Here is a 17,322-nt window from a genome sequence, read left to right as displayed (position 1 = left end):
TTCTGTTGACAAGACTATGCCAGAGCCCAGAGCTCACTAGGCCACGCACCAGCTCACACTCATGCAGCCCCACTGTAGTCAGCTGGCTTTGTGCATATGTTGGGGTTTGGGGGGCCAGCCATTAGACGTCAGTTAGTGTGGGTGAACGCCCAACTGTGGAGGTCATCGAGTCACCTTGTTATTCCACTCCGGGCTTTTCTTGAGCTTGGTGGCCAGGCTGACCTGCTGGAACCCTGGTTTCCCAGTGGTCCTGGGAGGCTTGCAGCCAGGGCAGGGGCCACGGGCTGAACAGGATGTGTAAGCCTCCTGAAGGCTGAGCAGAGCCCCTTCCTGCCTTTCCCTCTGGGCAGGGCCTCCCTGACCTCTGACCCGGGCAGCCCTGCGTCTCCGGCCACGCTAGTGATGTGGGAAGTTACCTCCTCTGCCCCTTTGTTTCCGTGCATCTCTGTCTTGTCCCAGTAGGGATGACAACCCGTTGGTGTGGGGACCTGGCCCGTGTCTCCAGCAGGTGAAACAGCACCTGACATGTAGTAAGAGCTAAATAAATACTTGTTAAATGAATGAATTTAAGAAAGTTTGCTATGTTTATGAGAATTTTACATAGTATCATTTTTTTTCTGGCTACAATGATATACATCCTAACTGGAGTAGTAACAAACATTTGTTATCTCCTTCAAGGTGCCAGGGATTGGCGTACAGAACAGAGTGTGGTGACCTCAGGACATACCTGGGGAATCCCCTCGGCTGTCTACCTGGGGGAAATACTTGGCAACTGACTGAACTGGAAGCCAATAACTCCAGTTTTTACTGAATTCAAAACTTTTTAAAGTGAATGTCCTTAGTTTCCCTGTAGTTCATTGATACAGCCAATAACACACTTAAAGATCAAGTTATTGTTGATCTAGAGTGACTGAATCTGAAGGGAGAGGGCTGGCGATCAGAGTGTGGGGTGCTTGGGTATTTTGGAGTGGGGGAAACCATGGACAGGGTAGCAGAGGTGGGCCAGGCACCTCAGCGGATGCAGGGTCATCCTCTGTGGTAGAGCCACCTGGGCTCTGAGACCACCTGGTACACAGGGTTGTGGGTACTTTAAGGAAGCCGAGCCTTTGGAGGAGGAGGAGGAGTGGTTTGGAAGGGCCCTGGGGGAACAAAGATACCTGCCTCCCGGGTTCCTCTGCTGTAGCCCCAGAGCCCCATGTTTATGTGTTGTCATGTGATAGTTTTTTTACTTTTTTTTTTTTTTTTTTGCGGTACGCGGGCTTCTCACTGTTTTGGCCTCTCCCGTTGTGGAGCACAGGCTCCAGACGCGCAGGCTCAGCGGCCATGGCTCATGGGCCCAGCCACTCCGCGGCATGTGGGATCTTCCTGGACCGGGGCACGAACCCGTGTCCCCTGCATCGGCAAGTGGACTCTCAACCACTGCGCCACCAGGGAAGCCCGTCATGTGATAGTTTTTACCATTTAGTTATTTAGTACATACTTTTGAGCGCCTCCTGTGTGCTGGAGTTCCAAGTATGGGATACCATGTGGAATGTGTAGGGAAGAATGATAACATAAGCAATAATCCACCCGCTCCTGGTAAGTGCCACGCAGAGAACTTGGATGGGTCTACGTCATTGCACCAGTTTGGGTCGAAGTTGAGGGGGGATTTCCTGGAGTGATCCTTGAGTTGGTCTCAGTGACAGGAAGGAGCCTGCTTGTGGGTTGGGTGGAGCATTCCAGGCAGAGGGGCAGCTGGATTGAGATTGACTGACGGGGTGGGAGGGGGAACCATTCGGCACATCCCAGCCCTGAATGTAGCGATCCAGGTGTTGTAAGTGGACCGAGGAACCGGAAGCACTTCTGGGCGGGGGGCAGTTAGGCTTTTTTTTTAAGATTCCTTTGGTGGCTCTGAAAGGGCAAGTATGGAGCAGAGGGGCCAGTTCAGGGTCTGGAGTCAGCGAGACTCCAGGTGAGGGATGATGGTGGCTGAGGTGTGGTGGGGGGATGAGAGACAGCAGGAAATCCAGGCTAGTTCGTGGTGTTCAGCTTGGGCAGCTGGGTGGAGAGGGGTGCCATGGGTGAGCTGAGGGCAACGGGGGCGGGGGCGTGCAGAATTGAGGGTGGCAGGCTCAGGGTTTCTGTCAGCACCCTGTTAACTCGAGATGGCAAGCAGGCCCTGGATGGATGCAGCTAAGGAGAGGCTGACAAGGCCGCACTGGGCCTGTGGGTGCTGGGCGAGGCAGGGTGCGACTGCCTAGCAGGAGAGGTGGTGGAGACCGGGGCTGTGCCCAAGGTCTGCCCCGGCAGAGCTCTGCTCTGCCCCAGAGCCCTGCGGGGAGGCCACCACACTGTCCCTGGTTAGGACAGCTCTATCAGGACACTTGTGGAGTTCGGCCGTCCCTTCTGATTAGGACCCTGCTTCCGAGTTCGTCCTCCCTCCCTGCCCTCACACTCAGGACGCTTGCTTCCTGTCCGATGCCACATGTCAGGGGGCGCTTCCTCCATCAAGCCTTCTCAGATTCTCGGTGGACACCGAGTGGGTGTCCTACGTTTAACTCAGTTCCCACACTAACTGCCTGGGGTTAGTGCCGATCCCACGAGATGCCCCCCTTCTGGATGCAAGTCCAGGTTGTCACCTATGCTCTGCCCGACTGCTGTAAATCAGGGTTCCCATGACCCCTCTCCTCAGGTTCAGTAACGTGCTAGAGCAGCTCACAGAACTCTGGGAAGCGCTTTACTTACTAGATCACCAGTGTATTATAAGCGGATACAACTCAGAGCTGCCAGATGGAAGACACAGGGTAAGGTGGGTGGGAGGGGCCGGGAGCTCCCATGCTCGCTCTCCTGGCACACTGCCCTCCACACTTCCACGCCTTCACCAGCCCAGAAGTTCAAACCTGCTAGTTCAGGGATTTTTACGGATGCTTTTGAAACCGTGCATAATAATTAGTCAAACCCATTCACCTGCCTTCGCTAATCAAGGTAGTTTTAAGACTTGCATGTCCTCCGAGCAGCATGTAGCCTAAACAATAAGATGTTTGCCTGAGTTGTTTTCCAGGAACTTGGAGTCAGCTGTGTCTAGTTCAAGCTGAGCCAGTTAAGACTGGATAGGACCACCAACCCTCCAACTGGGCATGTAGGAGTGTCCGCTTGGTGACCTTTTAACACTGGGGGGTCGAAAACTCCACCCTCAAAACGTGCAGAGGCCGGTAGCCTAGTTACACCTGTGCAGACCGATTACCAAACCTTTTTTCAATCACCTTTCCTCATGAGCTTGCCTCTGACTGCCCTGCTTCTTTATTCCTGATCCCATAAATACCCCGAGCCCCTTGCCTCTGGGGAGGTGGATTTGAGATTTGATTATCTTGCAAATAAACACCCTCTTTGCTGCAACCTTGGTGTCTAAGCGAGGCTTGTTGTGTGTGGGGCAAAGTGAACCTGGTTGCCAGCCACGAGGTAAGTCCAGAGGGACGTTTTGCCTGTGCCTCGTTGGCCCCTTGCCAGTACTGAAAGCCTGTAGAGGAGTCTGAGCATCTGCTTGGTCTGTTAGTTCCAGGGACCGTCCCCTGGATTTCCCCAGGGAGGTGTTGCTGACCTTCGGTGCTTAGTTTCATTTTGCAGCAAAGAGACAGGTTTTGGGTTTGTTTTGTTTGTTTGTTTGTTTTGTGGTACACGGGCCTCTCACTGTTGTGGCCTCTCCCGTTGCGGAGCACAGGCTCCGGACGTGCAGGCTCAGCGGCCATGGCTCACGGGCCTAGCCGCTCCGCGGCATGTGTGATCTTCCCGGACCGGGGCACAAACCCGTGTACCCTGCATCGGCAGGCGGACTCTCAACCACTGCGCCACCAGGGAAGCCCCTGTTTTGTTTTTTTTTAATTTATTTATTATTTATTTTTGGTTGCATTGGGTCTTTGTTGCTGTGCACGGGCTTTCTCTAGTTGCAGCAAGCGGGGGCTACTCTTCATTGCAGTGCATGGGCTTCTCATTGCGGTGGCTTCTCTTATTGTGGCGCACGGGCTCTATGTGCGCGGGCTTCAGTAGTTGTGGCATGCGGGGTCAGTAGTTGTGGCTGGCGCACTCCAGAGCGCAGGCTCAGTAGTTGTGGCGCACGGGCTTTGCTGCTCCGCGGCATGTGGGATCTTCCTGGACCAGGGCTTGAACCTGTATCCCCTGCATTGGCAGGCGGGTTCTTAACCACTGTGCTACCAGGGAAGCAGGTTTTGGGTTTTGAGTTTTTGTGTTTGGAAGATGTCTTTTGGGTGAGTAACCTTCTTAAAGAAATGCACCTGTGCCTGTTGCCAAAAACCTTGGCTCCCTGTGCACCAATGCCGAATAGAAATACGGAGACAGAGATTTGGAGGAAAAGAAATAGAGAGGCTTTTATTTCTCTGCCAGGCAAAGGAGAGACACGGCATGCTGGCACCTCAAGAACTGTGCCCCTGCTCCTCGGGGAATCAGAGAAGATTTACATGTGGGGCTTGCAGTCAGGCCTATATGATAAGGATCAAAAGTAGTGAAGGTCTTGCATTCTTTTTCCTGCATTATTTCGAAACAGTCACAGCTGGCCTCAGGCAGCCTGGTAATTGGGTTGTTGGGTCCGTTTGTCTCTTGGTTATTGGCCTGCGACCTTCTTTCTGAAATGCAGATGCTACAAGGGAGCCCAGGATGTCATTCACTTAGTGTTAAAGAGTGATAGGTTAGCTTTGTGAAGTACAGATCTAGTTACAGACACTACAGATTAGTAACAGTTAAAACTAGGAGTGATTAACTCTTTCAGGCCAGGTTATGTTTCTTGTCTAGCCTGTTCACTGTTCCCTTTATTTTTCTTGTTCTCAGGAGAGGGAAAACTTCATTTCTATTTTTGCTGCAACATGCCTAGATTGTTTGCCAATCCTGTCCAGATTGTGGGTTGGAGGCCCACCTGGCAGGATTTTTAAACCTGATTGATTAAACCATTAGCCACTGGTGATTGATTCAGCCTCCAGCTCCTCTCCTTTCCCTGAAAGTTGGGAGGTGGAGGTGCAAGTTCCAACCCTCCGGTTCCCCTGGCAACCAGCCCCCAACCATTGGTTATCTAGGGGCTTTCCAAAATCACCTCATTAACATAGACTCAGGTGTGGTTGAAAGAGGTTTGTTATGAATAATGGGAGACATCCTTTCACCTGGAGTTATTTCAGGAACTAGGAACAAAAACTAACTAAAGATGCCCCTGTAGCTTCTGTCACTCAGGAAATAGGGTTTTAGGAGCCTTGTGCCAGAAACCGTGGATGAAGACCAGTGTTTGTTGCTGTATCACAACCCCACAAGGCCCTGCGTTCTCCTCCTTCTCCCTCAGCCTCTCGTGCCTGTGCCCTCTCCCTTTGCTCCGCATCTCTGGTGCAGTCACCCCGAGACAGGCTGGGCTGGAAGGGCATGTGCCTCCTCCCCTCCGTGAGGCTGGCCTGCACCCCCAGTGGACACCGGGGAGTTGTGGATGGATGTTTCTGTCCAGATTGAGATCATCGCGGAACCCTGAGGATTAGGGGCTGCGAGGACCAGCCTTAAGAAATGATAGTATTTGTCACACAGGTGCTAATAAAAGCGTCCCCTGCACAAGTGTCTGGAGGTCAGCACAGCAGGCCTGTGGGAGAGACTCAGCCTACACTTTTTCTGTCCTCTGTGGCTGCTTTCACACAGAGTTGAGGGGCATCAGTAGAGACCCTGTGACCCACCAAGCCCTCAATGTTTACCGACTGGCTAGGAAAGGGAGAAAGCTTGCCAGGCCCTGTCCTGCACAATTTGTTTCCCTTATCGTAAGGAATTCATTTAGATCTAAATGCCGACAGCTTCACCTGGGAAACTGCCTTGCTTTTTCCTCACGAAAGATGCAAATCCTATGATGGATCCTGTTTTCCTTTGTGCTTTGCCTTCCAGCAAGCCCTTAGTCAGATGCGTTGCTCAATATTTAATAATTACCTGGCCTTCATTGCCCATTCCTAACGTTCATCGTGTGTTTCTTTTTTTTTAAATCAATTTTATTTATTTATTTATTTATTTTTGGTTGCATTGGGTCTTCGTTGCTGCACGCAGGCTTTCTGTAGTTGCGGCGAGTGGGGGCTACTCTTCGTTGCCATGCACAGGCTTCTCATTGCAGTGGCTTCTCTTGTGGAGCACAGGCTTTAGGTGCGCGGGCTTCAGTAGTTGTGAGCTCAGTAGTTGTGGCACACTAAGCTCACGGGCTTCGTTGCTCCGCGGCACGTGAGATCTTCCCGGACCAGAGATCGAACCCGTGTCCCCTGCACTGGCAGGCAGATCTTTAACCACTGCACCACCAGGGAATTCCCTCATCATGTGTTTCTTATTTTACTTTCTGTGTTCTGAGCACTGTTCTGAGCTGTGAGAAACAAATGTCTAAAAAGTTTGTTTCATGTTCCCACTGTCCACGGGGGTAGACAAGCACATAACACGCATCTTCTTCCAGAAAATGCACCTTATTGTTTTAGTCCTGACAGAATATTTTGGGAGTCTCTAAATACTAACCCAGACCACTTTACTTTTTTTTTCATTTTGTTTCCAAGATGTTAATAGTAATGATTTTGATTACACAGATAATTTTTTGGTAGGGTGTGTGTTTATTTTTTGGGTTTTTGTTGCTTTTCTCTAGAGTTTTATGAGTTCTGTTATTAGTGATCACCTTTCACAGGGCAAAGAGTCCACAGCTCATAAGCTAAGCAAGACTTGGGCTGTCTGAGGAGAGCAGTGCTGGTGGCAGCAACTCTGCAGGTGTTTGAATTGAGGTCCTACGAAGAGTTCAATCACAGTAAACCTGATGCCATGAAAACGTTGTGTCAAATGAAAATTTTGTTCATTTCTTACCTCCACTGGGTTTTAGAAAGTAAGGTTTCGTTGTAGAACTTTGTTGGCTTGTTTTTCTTTTAATATTTATTTATTGGCTGCATTGGGTCTTGGTTGCGGTGCGCAGGATCTTTCGTTGCGGCACACGGGCTCTTTGTTGTGGTGCATGGGCTCCAGAGCGCTCAGGCTCTGTAGTTGCCTCACGCAGGCTCTCTGGTTGTGGCACGTGGGCTTAGTTGCCCCACGGCATGTGGGATCTTAGTTCCCTGACCAGAGATTGAACTGGTGTCCGCCGCATTGCTAGGCAGTTTCTTAACCACTGGACCACCAGCGAAGTCCCCCTGTTGTTGGTTTTTGTTATCAGTAATTTCATGAGTGAAATGAACTTCATGTCTCTAAAAAAAGTAGTCCTCTTTCTGGTTTAGAGAGTGTTTGCTGTAAATGTAATGTTAAAAATAAATTTTAAAAAAGACCCTCAGGTTCTCCTGTTCCTGTTTCTGTGTTAGTTTGTGGATATTTGCTTTACATTGACCAAGGGGGACCAGTATTCATGCTGCTGGTGCCCCTTGGGAGGGGCTGCATGGAACCTCCACAACCTGCAGGGTGTCTTCACAGGCCCCTGAAATCTTGTTCCTCTGCCCAAGAGGGTTTCCATGAATGTGTATTGACCCTGTGGGTTGAGATGGCCTGGGACAGTTTGTCTTTTTCATTTTTAAAAAAACCCACTTAAAATGAATCAGACATTTCAGACTCTTTAGGGACAATGATACACAAAAGTCACTGCTGGATGCCTGCCTCAGACCCCACCTGGCCTTCCTGGAAAAGCACTCTCAGAGCCGGGCATCATTCACATGCCACCCTCTACCCCAGAAGATGCCAGTGGTACGTGTGCCAGCCTTTATGCCTTCTGGGCCTGTTGTGTAGCTGGCAGGGCCTGACCCATGGCCTCGGACCCATTGCATAAGTCAAGCCCAGGAGATTCCCCCCCCCACCCCCACCAGCGGTTCTGCGTATCAGAATCCACCCCATCTCTGCCAGGTGATGGGACCAGGACAGTGGTGGAGGTGCCCTGGTGGGGAGCAACCCTCACCGGCCCTGCCCCTTGTGGGCCATCCTCTGTGGAGACGGGAAGCAAGAGGTCTTCAGACACTTGTTGGCAACTTGACAAAGTAGTTTTATGCTGTTGAATCTAATAATTAAAAAATCGAAGTTGTGTATTATATATCTTCGTTTTTGTAATTTTCATTTTTTTTCTAGCACTTTATTGTGTTTTACAAAAGTATCAGTGCACGATGGACTGGAAACACAAGAACAGAGGAGCCTGCTTCTGGGTGGTGAATCTCCGGGAGCCTGCATTCCAGCTCCAGGAGTAGAGCATGGGGGTGGGAAGGGGCATTGGCTCAGGGGCAACCTGGGGCCAGTCACAGCTCAGCTACTGAGCGGCCTCATTTTTTTATTTGCAAAATGGAGAGAGCACTTTATGAAACTATTTTAAAGAACCTAGCTTTTGTAGGTGAGCAAACAACACTCCCTGTCTTTCCTTCCTCTCTTACCTCGGTGATCCTGCACTTACTGTCTGTTCCCTCTGCTGTAGGGTGAGGATAGGGTAGAAAGAGCCTTTGGGGTCTGGGCCTAGTATGCCCCTGCCCTGCTGGAGCCTAGGGGAGCTGCCTTTGGCTCTCCAGAACTCAGAGTGTGACCAGAAAGCCAGTAACTGGCCAGAGCATCCTCCTGCTTTGGTGACAGCGATCACTTAGTTGGGGATCTGAGGTGTGTGTTGTGGAAGACAGGGTCCCTAACGGTGAACCCGTTGCCTGCCTCCTCTTTGCTGCAGCTGCCGACATGCTGCCCCCGCCCACAGAGCAGGCCCTGAATGCCCTGCTGGCTCGCAAGGAGGAGGAGTGGCGAGCACTGCAGGCCCAGCACTCCCAGTTGCGGGAGGCAGCCCTGCAGGACGCTCAGCGCCAGCTGGAGGAGGCACAGGGGAAGCTGCGACGCCTGCGGGAGGACTTTGTCTACAACCTGCAGGTGCTGGAGGAGCGGGACCGGGAGCTGGAGCACTACGACGCTGCATTTGCCCGGGCCCGTGGGCTGGAGGAGGCCAGGCAGGCCGAGGTGAGCGAGCTCAAGATCGAGGTGGCCAAGCTGAGGCAGGCGCTGGCCGGCAAGGCCCGGCGGGTGGAGGATCTGCAGCAGCAGTCCCAGCAGAGGTTGCAGGAACACCGCCTGGAGCTGGAGCGGGTCCACAGGTGAGGGCCAGCAGACCCCACTCCCTGACCCTCCACACGCCTCCCGCCCCACAGCGCTGCCCGGCGCCCACCTGTCCAGTGTTTGTCAAGGGAAGGCAGGCAGGGCCACACCTGGATGTCTTTTTCTGGGTCCCAGTGTGGCTGAAATTAGTGGAGATTTGTTCAACTATTTGGAATTTTTCCCCATGATTTACAAATCTATATCATTATAATAAAACATATTTGAGCTTATGATTATTTTAATGGTGTGGAATATATATTAAATCCAAAACTAAGTGAGCTGACTTGAGGCAAGTCGACTGAGACCCTGAAGCTGCCGTGAGGCTTGTGGGCTCCGCTCACGGTGAGAAGGGAGGTCAGGCCTCAGCTGCGCGCTCTGCTGCAGCCTTGAAGTGCTGTACACTGTTTTGTGAAGTGTCTCCTCAGGTCTTCTGCCCATTCTTTTTCACCAAATTGAGGACATTTTCAACCGTTATTTCTTCAAGTACGTTTTTGGCCCCACCCTCTTTTTCCTTCCATTCTGGGACTGCAGTGATGACCATGTGAGTGTCACATCTTTTGTTATCCACAGGTCTCTGAGGCTCTGCTCATTTTTTTCAGTCTATTTCTATTAACAGGTCAGGTAACTTTTGTTTTTCACTGCTTCTTTGCTCTAACATGTTCATTCGGCCTTTGAGCCCAACCAGGGTGTCCTTTGTTTTGGTTATTGTACTTCTCAGTTCTCAAATTTCCATTTGATTCTTTGTTACTTTTTCTTTGCTGAGAGTTTCTGATTTCCATTTGTCCTAAAACTGCAAAATTGCTTGTTGAAGCATCTTTATGACGGCTGCTTTAAAATCCTTGTTAGATCATTTCAGCATCTGCGTCATCTTGGTGTTAACATCTGTGGATTGTGTTTTCTCATTCAGGTAGAGATTTTCCTGGTTCTTGGTATGACTGGTGACTTTTGATTGTATCTTAGGCACTTTGGGAATTGTGTTGTGAGAGCCTGGATCCCACATCACGTACTCTTCTGCAGGCAGTCACCTGTCCAGGTGCAGCATGTAGGTCCCCTGGGTCCTGCCAAAGCCACCCCCGCAAAAGTGAAGCATGACCTGTCACCTCATGTTTGCAAAGGTGACCCTGCAAATGTGTAGTTTGGAGACTCTTCAGTGTTACTTTTCTTAACACTGCACTTTTCACACAGTGACAGGAACAGTGAGCTGGACCAGCAGCGGGAGCAGTATGGGAACCTGAAGTGGAAGCTGGAAAGGAGGCTGGAGGAGCTGGACAGCGAACTTGCCCTGCAGCGGCAGGTAGGGCGTGGGGTCCAGTTCCTCCTCAGGTGCCCACCCTGCCCGCCCTCTCTGAAACCAAAATTGTACCAGTTGGAGAAGACCATTTTGTTAGCCGTATGGTATCCTGGGATCACAGATTTCTACTTTATGGTGATCTGTGGGGAAGTGTGATGGGGTGTCTAAATCTTCCTCTGTAGTAACTCCCCCAGGGTTCTCTTTCCTTGGAAATAGAATAAACATTTCCTCCTTTATTTATTTTAGAAAAAAGTATTATAAAGTTAAAGTTTGAGTTATTTACTGTGGAAAAGAGCTGGGAGCTCAAGTTGTGATAACTGTACTTCTTTCAACAAAGCAGTAAATAAGTTTAAATATAGATGTATCAGCTGACAGGTGACACTTAAACCTGTCACCAAAATTTCTCCTTGGTGTCATTGAAACTCAGCCTACACTCAGAGACTCAGCTATGTTGGGGTTTGGGTGAAGGATATCCTTCACACTTATGGCCAAAGTCCATGTCTGGCAGGGCTGCGTGTATGCAAGGACATGGGTACCCTTGGTCTCCTTCCAGGATGTGCCAAGCTTGTGTCATCGTAGCAGTGACTGGTGTTTATAGAAACTGCCTCATGGAGCTCCTTGTGCGCGTGTGTGAATTTATCTGCTCAACACAACAGAGACACAATTTTGTTCTACATTTTCCAGATAGGGGAAACATTAAGTAACCTGCCCAAGATCCCCCTCAGTAAGTGGCGGAGCCGTAATTTGAGTCCAAGACAATTCCAGTGCAAGAACTCTTAGGTACTGTCATCCTGCCACAGGATAACAACTCACGCCTCATTTTTATAAATTTATTTATTTTATTTATTTATTTTTGGCTGCACTGGGTCTTTGTTGCTGTGCACGGGCTTTCTCTAGTTGCGGCGAGCAGGGGCTACTCTTCATTGTGGTGTGCGGGCTTCTCATTGCGGTGGCTTCTCTTGTTGCAGAGCACGGGCTCTAGGCGTGCAGGCTCAGTAGTTGTGGCTCGTGGGCTCTAGAGCGCAGGCTCAATAGTTGTGGCGCACGGGCTTAGTTGCTCCACGGCATGTGGGATCTTCCCAGACCAGGGCTCAAACCCGTGTCCCCTGCATTGGCAGGCGGATTCTTAACCACTGAGCCACCAAGGAAGCCCACGCCTTATTTTTAGACTGTGTCTGTGATATTGGAGAGGAGCTGGATCTAGAAGTCAACCTGTCTGTGTCCTCACTTCTGCCCTTCTTGGAGTGATTGAGTGACTTGGAGTGATTGGCTGACTGAGCCATTGAGCTCTGAACTAGGCCCCTAGTCTCTCCAGTGGATGTGCCACTGGGCAGATGTGAATGGTGTGCCTGCCTGTGCTGGTTCCTTTTCGGGCACTGGGGTCAGCGGTTCTCAAGGAGGACAGACCTGTCAGCTGGCAGACTGAGGCCTGACTGCTGGGCCCTCTGTCCCACAGCATAGCGTCAGTGTCCTGAGATAGGACGGCATCCTGATGTGCTATACCCATCAGGATGGAAGGCGCCCATGGACACAACTGTCCTTGTGACCGAGCTTTCAGGCACGGCCGCATCTACCAACCACGGCTGGTGGAGGAGGGGGCCCTGCCCTTTCCTTCCCCTCTTGGAAGCTTGAATTTTACTGTCCATGATGCCATCATCGCTTAGAACATTTGAAATTTCCTGCAGAGGACTTTCTTTTGGAGTCCTCAGGGACCAAAGAACTTTTCCATTATGGGCGGGTTTGACTTTTGGAAACAGTCCAAGGTCACTGGGGCATGAGCTGAGTGATCAAGACCAGGTATGACTCATCTAAGTCATGAGGTTTCCTCAAGTGGCATTGGAGTCCCTTCCAAAGAAGGAGTTTCGGAAGGGCTCTGGGCAGTGGTGGGAGTGTCCCAGTTAGCAGGACAGTCAGTGGCACTTGGAGGCAGCAGTGCCCTGGTGGGAGTTGTGGTCGCTGGGCTGGGTCTGTGGGTGGCTTCCCAGCCTGTCCACACTCAGAGCCCTTGCTCCGACTCAGGCTTGTTCAGGCTTTGAGCCCCCTTGTCCACAAGGAGGGCACCTCCGGATGGGAGTTTTTATACCAGCCCTGTCTCTGGAAGGAAGGAAACTTGACGTCTGGACTCTCCAGCTCTGGGCTCCATCCAGAGCTGCTGCCAGGAACTTGGGCAGCCTTTGCTGCCTAGTGTGGTTCAGGGACAGCTGGGGCTCACGCCAGCCTCAGGGCTGTGCTGCCCACGCCCGACTCTCTGTGACTGAAGAAAGGGCCTTATGTGCTCATCAGCTTTGTGGGCTTCCTTTGGGCTGGTTTCCCGTCTCCTTTTTCTGAAGATCTTTGTGTTCATTATTGACTTGTCAAAGGTAGAATTGATGCAATGGTAATAGTGATTTTTATTTTCAAGAAAGAAGTATAAGATGACGGGAGCTGAGTTTGTAAGCTGTAGACTGTGGACTTAAGGTGTTTCACTGTTGGTTAGCAGTCACAGGATTAGAAGCCACTGGAGGAGAAACAGTGATTTATTGATTTATTCATTTAACAAATAGACTTTGCCAGACACCATCCCGGGCCCTGGGGTTAGGGCTGAGCAGGGGCCCCACCTGCCCTGAGAGTGAGCTGGCCCTTGTGGGGGCACAGTGGACACCCGAACATTACAGGCTCTGGCTGTAGCATCCTAGGGACGTCACCTGCATAACACAGGGAGGCAGGGTGGATGGGGCTGATCTTTAATAGGCAGGTCAGGAAGGGCACCCTGAGAAGAGGACTTGTGAGCCCGCCTTCAGTTGGCGTCAGAGTTCAAGTTCAAGGGGGCTGAGATAGCAGCGGTGTAGGCCTCCCAGGCCCTCGTGAGGATGGCCTTTGCTCCAAGTGAGGTGAGAAACTCTTGGGGGCTTGTGAGCCAAGTTGAGTTTTTAAAAGATCCTCTGTTGTTGGGTTGAGGACAGCCTGTGAGACTGGGGAGGCAGGGAGACAGGAGGACGCTGCCGCAGCCCCAGGTGAGGGGGCGGGGCTTGAGCCACTGGCAGGTTCTGGATACACCTAGACGGCAGAGCCAGTGCACACGCTGATAGATGAGATGGGGTGAGAGGCAGGCGCTGAGGACACATCTGGTTTGGGGCCGAGTGCCTGGCGGGATGACTTGCCCTGTTTGGAGATGGGGGAACCACACAGGGAGGATGGGGAGGGCGCTTGGTCGGGCTGCATAGGAAGTGGTTTCTGCACTCCCAGGTGGACAAACTGGGAGGTCAGGATGGAGCAGGTTGGCCACAGAGTACAGAGCTAGGAACCTGGGGCACCCGCAAAGGGTGACTGTAGGCAGAGGAGCCATCCAGGCTGAGCCGGGGACATCGGCACAGGGCAGGGGCATGGGTGGGGGACTAGCAGGAGAGGGGCCCCCAGGAGCAAGAGAAGAGGGTGGTCGGGAGACGGGCCTGAGCCGCGTGTCTCTGGGGTGAAGTGGGGATGGGGAGTGGACTTGGACGCAGCAGCGCGTGCAGGGGTGGTGGCTTTCTTGTTTCCTCACCAAGGACACTAAATGCTTGCCCGCTGGTCTGGGCCAGGCTCTGCCTGTACGAGGGCTTCCTGCCCCCTGGCAGCCACAGACTGCAGAACTTGGAGCAGAAACCAAGTGCTTCAGTATTTTGTAGCGTTAGGAGTGAATCTCAATGATTTTCATATTCTGATCCCAACAAGGGTTACTCGTGTGACCCCTTATACTTCGTCTTGCTTCTCAAGGGATAAAAAAAGTATGTTTTCAGTTGTACTTCTGCATGGTGTCTCTGAGGCCCCCCACCTTCCGAGGAGGGGAGGGAGGCTGCTGTGGAGTTTATTGCAGGGCGGAGGCAGACGAGCCCATTCTTGCCGGCGTGCTCAGGCTGGGTTCAGCCTTCCCCGACTCTTTCCTTCAGGAGGCTGAGTCTGTCCAAGCCTCTTCAAAAGCAGGGGCCTCATTACTTGGTCAGAAACCTGGAATCCTGCTAGTGTGCTGGGCTCTCCATGCGCTGTGCTTTCCAGGATGTGCATTTCAGTTTGACTCTGTCCCTCAGTGTGTGATTTCTGCATCTGTATCCAGACCTCCCGTCCATAGGGCACATCAGCCACGAGCGTCTGCTCTTCTGTCACCACTGTAAACAAGACGATAAAGGACTAAGGACAGTGAGAACCCACAGCAGTGACGGGAGCAGGAGAAGGGCCTCAGCACACGGATGAGTGAGCCTGCGCCTTCCCGGGGAGGGCGGGGGCAGCAGCTGGGGAGCGGGCCTGTGGGAAATGCAGCCAGTGGGCCTACAGACTCAGAGAGGTTAGGCCTTGGGACACCAGGGGCCATGCACGTGCAGGTGGATGTCTGTATCTGGGGCCGCGAACCACCCCCCTCATGTGCAGATGGAGTGCTCAGCAGCCAGGAGCTCCTTCCCCAGGCAGAAGCTCAGCACAGTTTTCTTTACAGAAATTGAACTACCCATGGGGAGAAGGAAGGCGGCTGTGTGGGCCCTGGTGTCTGCAGCGCAGACCTGACATTAGGGAAGCAGCGCCCTCAGTCGACTCTGCGAAGATTCAACTTAATTGAGCTGTAATTTCCTACAGTCCATGCACCCATGTTAAGCGTGCAGTTCAACAAGGTTTAACACAGGTACTTGAGTAACAACCAAGACAGAACTTTCCTGCCACCCAGAGTTCCACGTGCTTCTTTGCAGTCAGGGAGCAGCACCCTTGGCACCGGCCCCACTGGCCTGCTTCCTGCCGCTTGCGGCGAGATCTGTCTTTCGGAGAGTCCTGTGAGAATGGAGCCGCGCACTGTGCCCTTTTTTGTCTGGCTTCTCTCACCATGACGTGTCTGAGGCTCATAGTTGTCATGTAGTTGGCAGCTTGTTCCTTCTCGGTGCCAGTGCTGTGTTGTGTGGAGGTGCTAGTCTCTTTCCGTTCTCTGTCAACGCACATTCTGGACACTTGGGTCGTTTCCAGTTTGGGGCCATTTCGAATGAGGCTGCTGTGTGCCGTCTTTGAATGGACACAGGCTACATGACCAGGAGTGCAATTTCTGCGATGTGTCCTACGGCTGTGAGTAACTTTTTAAGAAACTGCCGAGCTGTCCTCCAAGATGGTTGTAGCGTCACATTCCACCAGCAGCAGATTAGAGTTCTAGTCGCTCCCCGTCCTTGCTAGCACTTAGTGTTGTCAGTCTTTTTCTCTTTAGCCAGTCTAGTGGTTGTGTAGTAGTGTCTTACTGTGGTTTTAATGTGCTTATCCCTGATGATCAAAGATTAAGCATCTTTTCACATGCTTACTGGCCATTCATATATCCTTTGTGAACTGTCTGTTCAGCTTTCTTGTACTTAAAAAAATTGGGTTATTTGTCTTTACATTACTGATATTTAAGAGTTCTGCATATATATTCCAGAAACAAGTTCTTAGGTATATATATTTCAAATGTTTTCTTCCAGGACTTCCCTGGCAATCCAGTGGTTAAGACTCCGCGCTTCCACTGCAGGGGGCATGGGTTTGATCTCTGGTTGGGGAACTAGGATCCTGCATGCCACGCGGTGTGGCCAAAAAGAAAAATTTTCTCCCATTCTGTGCCTTTCCTTTCCCTTTTTGTAACAGTCTCTTATGAATAGCAGGTGTTTTTTAATTTCAACATCCCAGTGAACTTTTTATTGCCTCATTCCTGAGTAGGAGCATATAACTGAGGCAGGATTACAAGACAGAGAAATGCCAGCAACATAAGAAGAGGCCCAGAGGAACAGGAAAAATGACCCTGGGTAGGACAGAGATGATTCCCGCGACAGAGATCCTAAAACCCGCCGCCGTGTGATCAGCTCAGGTGTGAGGCAGCACGGTGGGCCGTGTGGCCCTGCCCGTGCTAGGCTTGCCCGGGCATGGCGATTGGTTGTCCGTGTTGGTCTAGCTGTCTGCGTGGGCAGCTCTGGTGCTGTGGCCTCCTGGGCTCCGCAGGCAGTGCCAGTGATCCTGCAACTCCTGTCAGCCCAGTCCTGGAGGATGGGCCGGGAGAGTAGCCACCTTCCTGCTCCCAGGGCAGGGGCTGGCTATTTCCCTCCTTCCCATGAGGCTCTTCCTGTGTCGTTCCCCCAAGGTGAGAACTTGAGCCTCTTGGGAATGGGGTGGGGACAGAGCCAGCCACTCATCACATTATATCTTCATTTTCAGTGTCTAAGAGCACATTGTGGGGGCTTCCTGAGATCAGTGTCCCCAGGGGTGTATTTTGCATCCGTAACTCTGGATGCCAGGAGGAAGGGCCAATCATAACAAGAAAGAATTTTGACAATTAAAAGTATGTATAGAGCCTTCCCTGGCCATCATTAAGACTCCACACTTCCAATGAGGGGGCCCGGGTTCAATCCCTGGTCAGGGAACTAGATCCCCCATGCCATGACTAAGAGCCTGTATGCAGCAACGGGGATCCCGCGTGCCTCAACTAAGACCCAGCGCAGCCAAATAAATAAATAAATATTTAAAATTAAAAAAATAAAAGTATATATAAAGAAATTAATTCAGAAAATGGAAAAAAGACACAGAAAATCCAAGAGAGAATTTAAGAGACATGGAGGATAAATCCAGGATTCATCTAACAATACAAATTCCAGAAACATACAGCAGAGAACAGGAAGGTGTCAGATTATCAAGTAAACATCATAGCCACTTCTCAGGGTGGGGACTTCAGACTGAAAGGCCCCCAGAGCCATGAGCAAAAGGGGTTTCAGAGCAACGAAGAGGAGGTGCTGCAAACGTCCAGAAAACCTGTAGTCAGAGCCTGGCCCAAACTCCTCAACCTCAGCTTGGGACAGAAGACACATGACAAGGTCTTCAGCACTGCTTGGGGAAGAGATGTAAGCCCGGGGCCCTGGGGTGTGAGGGTGTGGATGCCTCTGGCTGGGTAACAGCCTCTCGGGAAGTTACTGGAGTGTAACTACTGAGCAAGCCCTGTGCAGTGTGGCTGTGTGTTGGGGCCG

The 17,322-nt window shown here is 51.4% G+C and overlaps 1 protein-coding gene across 21 annotated transcripts in view; it reads left to right on the top strand.

Annotated features, from left to right (window-relative positions):
• The window catches only part of CCDC57 (coiled-coil domain containing 57), a 107,989-nt gene that overhangs the window by 4,560 nt on the left and 86,107 nt on the right, over positions 1 to 17,322 (top strand). For 18 of the 21 annotated variants that reach the window (XR_007473644.1, XM_033438804.2, XM_049702382.1 and 15 more), the window contains 2 exons: positions 8,651 to 9,065; positions 10,252 to 10,360. Coding sequence is in view for 19 of the 21 variants with exons in the window: in XM_033438804.2 (XP_033294695.2) it covers positions 8,659 to 9,065; positions 10,252 to 10,360 (516 nt within the window). In the remaining 2 variants the exon portion in view is untranslated. The other 3 variants (XM_033438808.2, XM_033438806.2, XM_049702394.1) reach the window with 2 other exon arrangements.

The sequence above is a fragment of the Orcinus orca genome, chromosome 19 (assembly GCF_937001465.1).
Source record: "Orcinus orca chromosome 19, mOrcOrc1.1, whole genome shotgun sequence".
NCBI lineage: Eukaryota > Metazoa > Chordata > Mammalia > Artiodactyla > Delphinidae > Orcinus > Orcinus orca.
This window is presented reverse-complemented; position numbering and strand designations above follow the sequence as displayed.